This window comes from Propithecus coquereli, unplaced genomic scaffold (assembly GCF_000956105.1).
Source record: "Propithecus coquereli isolate 6110/MARCELLA unplaced genomic scaffold, Pcoq_1.0 Scaffold21, whole genome shotgun sequence".
Taxonomy (NCBI): domain Eukaryota; kingdom Metazoa; phylum Chordata; class Mammalia; order Primates; family Indriidae; genus Propithecus; species Propithecus coquereli.
This window is the reverse complement of record NW_012146078.1, coordinates 1332639-1343438: the sequence shown is the minus strand read 5'-3', so window position 1 is coordinate 1343438 and position 10800 is coordinate 1332639. Positions and strand designations below refer to the sequence as shown.

Sequence of the window (10800 nt, the reverse complement as noted above, 5' to 3'; positions counted from 1 at the left end):
TTTTAACAAAAGAAAAATATATCCTTTAAAAGTGTTTTCTCAAATGGTAGGTTCCTAGCCCAATGGAATTGGGGAGTTCTGAGGTATTGTGGTGTCCACTATATAAGTCAACAGATCAAGACCCATAAATTCATTAGTCTAAAATCAAAAAGACTAAGATAGACAAAAATTGAAGATACAGTATTAGAATGGAATTTTATTGTGATAAAGTATAGAAAGTAACTATACATTGTATTTGCAATAAAAAAAATTGGTAGGAGAAGTACAGAGGTTTATGTTCCCCCAATTTTAGAACATTAATTGTTTAGTAAAGAATAATTAATTTCTCTCCAAATACAGCTTTATCAACAGCAGATTTGAGATATTTGTTCATATCTACATACTAAAGTCTTTAAAATATGATTGTTCATTTCCTGGTATGTTTTTAAAAAATCTCAATTTTAACAACATAGCCCTGTCAATCTAGAAATCCATACAGGTATGCCTATGTAATATTACAGAAAGTGTTTTTTTGTATTCCAAACTTCTAATAGAACCAAATACGACAATAAAACCAGAAAGTATTATAATTTGCAAATGAAACAATCATTTAAACAAGTTTTGCTAAGACTCTCTTAGTAAATGTAAAGTTAAATTCAAGAGAAAATTTGATATTTCAATCCAACATTTTTTAAGTGCCATAATAGGCACTTAAAAACTTGTAGAGAACAGTTTGACTCAGCAGATGCCAATGCCAAAGCAGTATTTCCTAAATAATGGAAGAAGATTCAGAAAAAATGTTAACAGAGTAAGTTTTATGCCAACAATTTGGTTCATTTTGAAAGCAGTGACATTTTCAGACTTGTATTTTCTATATGAAAATATGTTTAAAGTGAGTTTTGTTTTTAACGCAACCATTCTTAAATTTATTTTTATTTTTGCTTTTTCAACCATTTTATTGAGGTATGATTTACATATAAAAAGCTATACATATTTAATGTATATAACTTGATGGGTTTGGGGATAAGTATATCCATGAAACCATCACCACTATGTAGGCTATAAACATATCTATCACCTACCAAAGTTTCCTACCTTCTCATTTATTATTATTGTTTTGTATGGGTGTGGTAAGAGCACTTAACACAAGATCTACTCTCTTAGCAAATTTCAAGTACACAATGTAATATTGTTAGCTATAGGCCCTGTGCTGTTTAGTAGTTCTCTAGGACTTATTAAGAACTTATAAAAAATGGATAAGTTCTGGACTTACACTTAATAAGTTACCATTATTTTTTATAAGGTATATATCTTACATATATTTTCCTATGGTATGAGAGGAAATTTTGGGAGTATGTGTTTTTAATAAAATTTTTACCAGAAACATGGCAAAATAAAACATACTTAAAAATGAGTAGTAGAAATACAGCTTTTACTGAATGCCTTAAAGTAAGAAGATCCTTTAAAAGCAACAGAAAGTTGTATTTCATAGTGGGCACCTACAGGTGGTTGCCAGGACCCCTTTTCTGAAGTTGCTGCTGCCTCCTCCCCTCATCCCATCCACCTCTCTTCATGGGAGATGCATGTTTCTATGATGCACATTAAAATCCCTTGCCCAGCCTGCGCACCAAAGCAATTAAATTAGGATCCTGGGCTGCAGGCCAGGGCTGGGGGTGAGGGTAGGGAGGGGAGCAAAGGTCAGTTCTTCTAAAGGTCTGCAGGTGATTCCACTGTCCAGCCAAGTTTGAGAACATTGGCCTAACATAAGCCTGCCTTGCCTTTGCATCATTGTCAATTGATTCATTGGTGAACACATCACTCAAGTTGGGTCAATCAGATCTTTTCCTTGGAATTCTGGAACTGGCACTGAAAGATAAAAATGAACATTCTGCAGACCGGGCACAGTGGCTCAGGCCTGTAATCCTAGCACTCTGGGAGGCTGAGGCAGGAGGATCTCTTGACACTTGACACCAGGAGCTTGAGGTTGCAGTGACCTACGATGACACCGCTGCAATCTATCTAAGGTGATAGAGTGAGACTCGGTCTCAAAAAAAAAAAAAAAAATTCTGTCGTGTCTGAGATGTATGTGACATGAGCGTGCACATTCGCAAGTGGTTAAGAGCCATGTTCCACAGTGTAAACTGAAGAGTTGAGGAAACCAGTATGTATTAATAGTAATATGTATTAATATTTGCTTGAAGAGACACAGCAATGAGAAACAATGTGAGGGAAATTTCTTAGTTAACTAAAGAAATCCAAGCCCCAGGTATATTCTTTAATCCTTTAAATTCCATAAGTTAGCCAAATACCTTTTCAAAAATTCTCTTTTCTCTTAAGCTCATTCAAATTTGAGTTTCTACTACTTGCGACCAATGCAGCCCTCGGTCATTTAAATTTACCATCAGTAACAGAGGAGTATTTAATGTTCAGTGTGGAAGAGTCTGATTTGGTTAACTGTAAAGCAAAGCTTTCTAAGTCAGCACTGACTGTGGCAGACATGAAAGGTGTTCTGCTCCCACCACCTTCAGGAGAACCTCCTGCAGGGAACACAGCTGACTGACAGCCCAGTTGTTACCACTCTGAATACACCTGGGCTTCTTCCCAGCCAATGACTGAGCACAGTGAGGGGACTTAGGCCAGGCCCCTCCTGCCGGGTGCAGGACTCTTGCAACGGGCAGGCTTTTTCAGGAATTCCTCATGGACCTAGCTGAAACCTTCTCAGAACTGCACTGAGATCTGAGACTTCCTATCAGCCTCCTTCTCATCTTTCACAGGTGTCAGACTTACATGGCTACCTGAGGATTTTCCCTAACCATCCCTGTGCCCTCCTCCTTATTCCTTCACAAGTGTTTATCCAATAATGTACTGCCTGTTGTATTAGTTTGCTAGGGCTGCCAAAACAAAATACTACAGACTAGAGGGCTTAAATATTAATAACAGAAATTGACTTTCTCACAGTGCTGCAGACTGCAAGCCCCAGACCAATGTGTGGGCAGGTTTGGTTTCTCCCGAGGCCTCTCCGCTGGGCTTACAGATGGCCACCGTCTTGCCGTGTCCTCACAGAGCCTTTCCTCAGTGTGTGAGCATGCCGGGTGTCTGTCTCTTCTTATAAAATGACACCAGTCACATTGGATTATGGCCCCACCCTTACCACCTCATTTAACCTTGATTACCTCCTTACAGGCCCTCTATCACAATACAGTCACATTGGAGTTTAAGGTTTCAACATATGAATTTGGAGGCAACATAATCAGTCTTTAACACCTGTCTAATCCTTTCTTGGCATCTACTTCTTAAAGGTTCCAAACTGATGCAGTGAACAAGAGAAAATGAGTGAGTTCTGCATCAGCGAAGGTGGTGACACAGAGCCTGAAAGATTACCTGTCAGTAATATTGACCAGTACTACTGATTAGGTTTGTATCTAAATATCATACTCACAGAAACTTTTTTTTAATTGAACATTATCAGTAAAAATTAACCTGGAATCTGTCAACCCGATACTAAGGTAAAAACAGATTAAATTAACATCTATTAAGACATGATATGAGAAGAATCATAGAAGACACTTTTGCCTCTGGGTTACTCTTCTCTATGACCATATTTGTATATAGGCACATAGATATTTGTGTTTTGTTCATTCATGCAGCCCAAGTGCCCAGAACAGTATAGTGTTTGGCACATTGTACATGTTGTACAAATAGTTGGGGATTAATGGATTAATCATTGTTTTCCCAATACCTCCAGTTACTGCATCTAGTGGATGCTCAAGTTCTATGTGTTAGAAAGAATTGAATTGAAGGACTGTGGTGATTATGAAGCAAACGAGAGATTTAAGACTAATAATTTTATTGATTTTTCTTCCTTCATTGGATATTTTAGACAGTTCAGCCTGGAGGACAGAAGGTAATGAGAAGCCTTCTCACAAGTCTTCCCATAAGACTTGTTAGTCTTATGAGATGGTTATTCGCATGGCCCTAATCCAATCACCAGGAAGAGTCTACATTATGATGCCAGTCACTTTCCAGTAACCAGGGCCATTAAGGCTCGGTTTGCCTTTCTAGATAGGAAGAATAAAAGGAAGAAAGGCTTAGGACTGGATGCCATGCTTTATGCACAGAGCTTTTGTAAGGCCCAAATGAGCTGATGAGTGAAAAATAGTGAGTACTTAAAAGCTACAGATCCCTAGAGAGTATTTTAAACATCAGAGGGGAAAGTATAGATATGAGGAAGTATGAGAATTGTGCTCAAATTGGCTCGGCACAAGAGAAAAGTTTCTTTGAAAGTTACTATTTTTAGTTGTATATACATTAGCCAAAGGCTTTCAAGAGCATCACGTTCTGATCTCTAAGAAGATCCTTTAAAAAAAATTTGCTTGCAGAAAAAAAAAAAAGAAAAAAATATTTAAAATTTCTAGAACAACTATTTCACAAATTTCAAAGTCAGAGGAATGTTTGAAATTGAGAAAACCCCTTCTAAGGAGGTATTGAACACATATTTAAGAAGGTAGCTACATCTTCATGATTGATTCTAACAAAGTTTGTATTCCAAGCACGCTTCTTTCTTCATGGTATTAATAGAAGAGATATGACACCCTCCCTAACTCAGTAGTCTTCATAAGCTAGTCAATTTTGGAACCTACTGGATCTTTCTCTCCTGCCATCCCAGGAGTTGCCCATTTGTATTTCTAGACCACCATTAGTGTGCCAGCCATGGCTAATGATGCTTGTGCATCTTTCCATTATAATATATCCATATTAATAGCACTATGAAGAAATCTGAAATGAAATCATTTCAAATATTCCAGTCTTATGTATTAGTTTAGTTCTCACTGACCACAGAAATTAAAGGTCTAAGAGATTTCCAAAAGAAATATAGCAATTATTTTTTGAAAAAAATAATTTTTCACCAAAAAAATCCTCTTTCCAGTAATTATTCCAGTTTTTTAATTCCAGAATGAAAAAAAAATGGAAATACTTTATCATATTCACATATGGGGACTAAGACTGGACTTACACTTTCAGAGAGGAGAAGTGAGGTGAATGATTAATCTGTACTCACAGATTAACCATTGATTTTACTGATCCATCACTTATCACTGAAAATGGTTAAGTTCTAGGAGACTCTGTAATGATCCTATCTTTTGGATTTTTTCACTATACAAAGCTGAAATAGCACCACATATCTACTTTGCCTCCATGAAACCACTGTTCTCCACCCGTGTCTTTAAAAGTAGAAATCAATATTTCTTGGCAAAGATCAAAATCAAAGATTCTTAGCCACAGGTCTAGATGCTCTCCCTCTCTAGCCATACGTGAGTGCATCTCAAAGACAGATAAAATTTATAAATGTGTCTCTGGGGCCTCTGTGAACATCACTGCATGTAGGAAGTTTTCGGCTTCTGATGTGAAATGTGGAAGTGATCCCTATAGCTGCCCTTGTATGTTGGCATAATTAAATGAGAAGCAGAGAACTCTTCCCTGAAAGATATTCATTCTTCCCTCTCTTCTCCTCTTTGTTTTCCACTTTCTCATATTTTCTTTCAGCTTTTCTCCCTCCTTGCTCTTTTACACCAAAATAAATAGTCACTTGCTGATATTTATCACCCACAGTGTATGGTGGCAATTGGGAAAAAAACTGCATCCAGTAAGATGATCTAGTATAATTTCTGGCATATGTCAGGCACTCAATACATGTTATTTTCGCTTTTCTTCCCTTTCTGAACTCCAGTCTACAGTCCAACCATAACTGTTCATAAAATGTTTGAGCTGTATCTGTCTTTTAACTGAAGAACTACCATGCTGCCTGGAGAGTTAGAAGTGTATCATGTAATTTTATGTTCTGTTCAAAGAGTTGATAGAATAAAGATATTAATCATACGCATTTCAAAATTATACACCAATTTATTAGGTTTTATGTGATATAAAATATCTACAGTAAAAGGAAGTTTATTTTCTAAAACTGCCAATGAACTATCTGATACACACCTGATGTGATAACAGATTCGAGAGTGACAAAACTGCCACTTGAAATGCATCACAGTACCAGCAAGTATGTGGCAATTTACCTCCTTACTTCTTTGATTACAAAAACACAATATTAACTGTATCCCTCTGTGGTTATCGTTTTGTTAAAATTTGTTGTAATTTTCATAGTTCCTTTGTTCTTCAACAATCACGTTCTGTCAATTTACTTTGGTAATTAAAAGTTGGATTCAAGGAAAACTATGAAATTCCACATATTTCATTCTTGTTTCCATCATTAAATTCTGCCTTTTCTAATGCAGAGCTTTTGTGACCCACAGAGCCAAAATTTAAGGAATGTATCCATCTTAGATTTCTATACCCATTTCAACAAAATATAATGTCTCCTCACAGAATCCAATTCCCAAGAAGCAAGATTCATGTGCTGTTCTCATGAAAATTTGTCCAACTTCTTTTCTAATTCAGTAAAGATACTGGTTCACACGTGAAGCCAGGTAAGAAAAAGATAAAGCCAAAGCTGGTCCCCCTGAGGAATTGCTTTGGAATAAAGCTTTATGGACCTCCATTCAATTCGTATTTAATAGGCTTCTGCCTTCATTAGGGAAAAACAAAAACAAAACGCTGCCTATGATGGATAATATTTAATCACATGCATTTTTGTTTGGCTTGACTTCTTTGTCTTCTGAGAAGAATAGATATTTAAACACTAGTTGATGATGACAAAATTAAAATTTACTTTTACAAATAAAAATTGAAATGATGTCATTTGTAGCAAAAAATTCAAATTTAAAATTTTTGTGTGTTTCATTATTTAATTTCTAGACAGCAATAGAAGTAAGGATTTTTTAATGTGATTTATATTACAACAGAATTTTTTTCTTAAAAAAGGACCTTTTAAAAATTCCAGGAAGGTTAAAGTACCACAAAATAATTAAAGATTGTATATTGCAGGCAAAACTCTTCAGCTGTTATTGAAATGTAAGTATAATTACACACAGGAAAAAAATATTATCAGCAGAGAAAAGATGCCTTAAGAATTCTTTGTGTCTTTCTGAACCGATGGACACGAGTGAGCTCTAATATCATTATGTTTAGAAATGGCTTCATCCAGATCCAACTGTACACTATTAATCTTCGTTTCCATGCAGCCATTATAAAAGGCATTCACTGGTGTGGCATTGAATGGAACATCTGTAAAAACAGAATAGTAGAATAATTAGTCCAAGAATTTTAGCATCCTATTTGTTTACAGTTAGAGGAACCATTCAGACTTCCCATTTCCAACCAAATTCTAATCCTAAAAGAAAAGTTAATAATGTAATTCTATTCGATAAATATATTGTGCTTAGCCCTGAATTCAGTACATAAGTTCCTCTGATTTCATAAACACAGTCAGTTTCATCCAAACTTAAGATAAATAAACACATTTTAAGAAGCATAGAAATAAGCATATTCTTACTTGTAATATTCTACTTTATTATGCAAATTATATATTATTTTATCATTAAATTTGAGCAGCAGTTTAAGCATTGCTAAATCATTTTTTCAACTCTAAATTACAGGTACTTGGAAATCTTTTCTAAATGCCATGACAAATGTATCTTTTTTTATTATTGCTGGAATAAAAGCAGATTTCTATATTTTCCTAAGAAATAGTTTCCTTTTGAGTATACAATAGCAGGCCATGATAGAGCGTTCACATTTATGTAATATTTGGTGTTCTAAAAAATAATAATTTTAATAGCTCCTCAGTGAATAATTTAGGATTATTTTAGGGCCTTTGGGTCATTCTATACTTTCACACTCTTTATCAACTTTTTTTTTTTAGAGACAGGGTCTTGCTCTGTTGCCCAGACTGGAGTGCAGTGATGAGATCAGAGCTCACTGCGGCCTCAAACTCCTGGGCTCATGCAATCCTCCTATCTCAGTCTCCAGAGCAGCTGGAAGTACAGGTGTGCACCACCATGCACAGCTAATTTTTTTTATATTTCATTGCCCACGCTGGTCTCAAACTACTGGCCTCAAGTTATCCTCCTGCCTCAGCCTCCCAAAGTGCTGGGATTATGTGAGCCACTGCACCTGGCCTCTTTATAAAATTTAATACTTAGTAATGCCCTTTGATTCCCAAGAACTATGGTTCATTTGAAAATTATCCAGCTCTCCACTTGCTTCCTCTTTTTTGGCATCTCCTCTCCATGAGTTTTAATTCACAATGGATATTCTCTAGTTCTTACTCTTCTTCCTCAGCACCTTATGCTAAAAATAAAAACTTCAAATTTTCCACTTCTAACTTGCCAATACATTTGTTAAGAATCCCTTTCAAGTCTAGCTGAACATCATAGATTATGCCACTATTACAAAATTCCTCAGAATCATCAATTTCCCTGAGTTTTAATTTTTAACATGACATTTAACATGCCTACTTTGTGTACTATTACTAATTTACCCATCCCATAGTTTATACTCTTATCTCGATTTTCAGCGTCTCTCAAATTTTACACACTCTTTCTCCTAGCACATCTTGCCTGAAGTCAGTCCTCAATGCTATTGCCAAATCCTGGAACCACTGAAATTTTGATATTTTTACTTCTTTTAAACTCTTTCATTGTTTGATTTCCTAAAGTTGCATTTAACTAACCTGTGAATAAGGTAGTAGATGGATTTCAATAGAGAATTTATTGATTTGACCTGTAATTATACTCCCTAAAAACTAACCATGCTAACTACTTAATTAACTCTATGTATCTATCTATGTATCTGTCTATCTTTAGAGTCTATTTACTTCTATTTCCCAAAAGCCCAAAGAAAATTTCCATATATAGGAAACCAAGACCCTGAGCAGCTAAAGCAATACAATGAGGGTTGCTAGAAATCCAGACATCAAACTTACAATTCTTCCTATGAAAATAACCTGCACGTGGTACCTGAAAATGCTTCTAAAGAACTTCCTGCCTCATTTCCTTTTTGTCACTTAAAATAAAATACTGGTGTCAATTTCATATTTTCCAATATTAAGTTAAAGACGAACCTGCTTTTCCTCCAGCTTTCCCCATTTGGGTAAATGGAAATCCCATCCATGCAACTGCTCATGCTAGAAACCTAAGAATCATCCTCATACCGGTATTTCAATTGTTAAATCCTAATAATTTGGTTTCTCACATATCTCTCCAGTCTATTTGCTGCATACCATCTCCACTGCTGTCACCCTGCTCCAGCAGCTTCCTCAGCTTCCTCATCTGTAAAATGGGGATACTAATAGTACCTACTTCACAGGATTATTTTGAAAATTAAATGAGTTCAAACATTTGAAGCACTCCGAGCACTGTCAGACTGTTATGCACCAGTTGATGGCAGTGTAGTTATTGTGGCTATTACTGCTTCTTCATCTGGACTAATTCAATAGCCTCCCAACTCATCTCAGCTGCACCCACTTTTGCCTCTCATCTATCCATCCCCATCCATCATGCACAGTGAATTTTTTAAATTGTGATATTGATATGCCACCTCCTGGTCTAAAACTTCTTAAAAATTCTCATGTCTCATAATAAGACTCAAGACCCTGAACCAGGTCTACGAACCCTTCCTCCACTCAGCCAGTTCACAGCCTCATGCTGCACTACCATCCCCTTGCTTGACGTGCTTCAACCAGACTGATCTTCTAGAGTCCTCAAGCTTCTCATCCCTTCTTGTCCATGTTTCCCACATACGGATCATGTTACCTGCATATAAACTCCAATCCCCACTCCTACCACCTGCTTAAATTCATTTAATTCTTCAAATATCAGATTTATACTTCAGTCTCCTATTCAGAGAGGTTGTTCTTGGCTCCCACAATCAGGTCATGGCCCCATTTTAAGACTCTAAAGCATCCCATACTTTTCCTTCATAGAAGTGATCACAATTTTAATTATTTTGATATTTTCCTTATCAGTTGTTTAATGTCTGCCTCTGCCACTAGATTGTAAAAGCCTTAACAGCAGGGACCATATCTATCTGTTTATTACTGTGTCCCTAGTGCCTGGGACATAAGTACTTAATAAAAATTGGATAAATGATAGATGAACTGAATAATGGATGAATAAATATTGGATAAATTATGGATGAATTGAAGAATAAATATTGAACTAATAAGACTATTGTGAGGGTGAAATGAAATAATATATCCTTTCTGGCCAGGATACTCAAATGTACCAAAACTTGGTCAGTTTCAGTTTACTGTTTAAAAAAACCAAAAACCAAAAACACACCAATAAAATGTCAGTACCCTCCCCAGAAAAAAAAACAATGGATACAAAAATTTTGCCTTCACTTCTGATGCCTTTTTGCTAAAATTATACCTTTAAAATATTATCAATTTGATTAAAAATCTACTTTTTAAAACTGCAGTTAGTAAGCATATACCTGGAATGCCACCCAGGTAAGTGGCCACTGTTCCTTTCATTGCTTTATCCAAGATGGCAAATTGTCTTTGAAAGTGTTCAGAGGAGATGGTATCTTCCTGAAGTGGAGTCCGCACTTTCAGATTGTTTCTGTCGACTCTGAATTCCAGAAACGATTGTTGACCGGAACATAGACTCATGGCCTCTATCTGAGATATCACCGTATCTTCAACAGATACCAGAATATCCTGAAGAGCAAAGCAAAGACCTAACGTAAGCAAGTACTAATAGTAATGTCACTGAAGAGTGACGTTTGAGTTTCTGAAATTCAAAAAAACTGAATTTCAATAAGAAAAAAATATGATAGAGCCTCCAGGTTTAATTGAAAAATTGCTAATTATAATCAAAATTTAAAAATATACATTAGTTTTACAAATTCTAAATTTAGCTAAGACATAAA

General features: G+C 35.8%; 1 protein-coding gene across 1 annotated transcript in view; it reads right to left on the bottom strand.

The window, feature by feature from the left end:
- Positions 1 to 5786: 5786 nt before the first annotated feature.
- Positions 5787 to 10800, bottom strand: part of PROS1 (protein S (alpha)) — a 74949-nt gene continuing 69935 nt past the window's right edge. Inside the window, exons 14-15 of the mRNA XM_012644332.1 lie at positions 10363 to 10588; positions 5787 to 7152 (exon numbers count right to left, since the gene is read on the bottom strand). Of these exons, the coding sequence (XP_012499786.1) occupies positions 6992 to 7152; positions 10363 to 10588 (387 nt within the window). The 3' untranslated portion in view covers positions 5787 to 6991. The remainder of the gene's footprint in view (positions 7153 to 10362; positions 10589 to 10800) is intronic.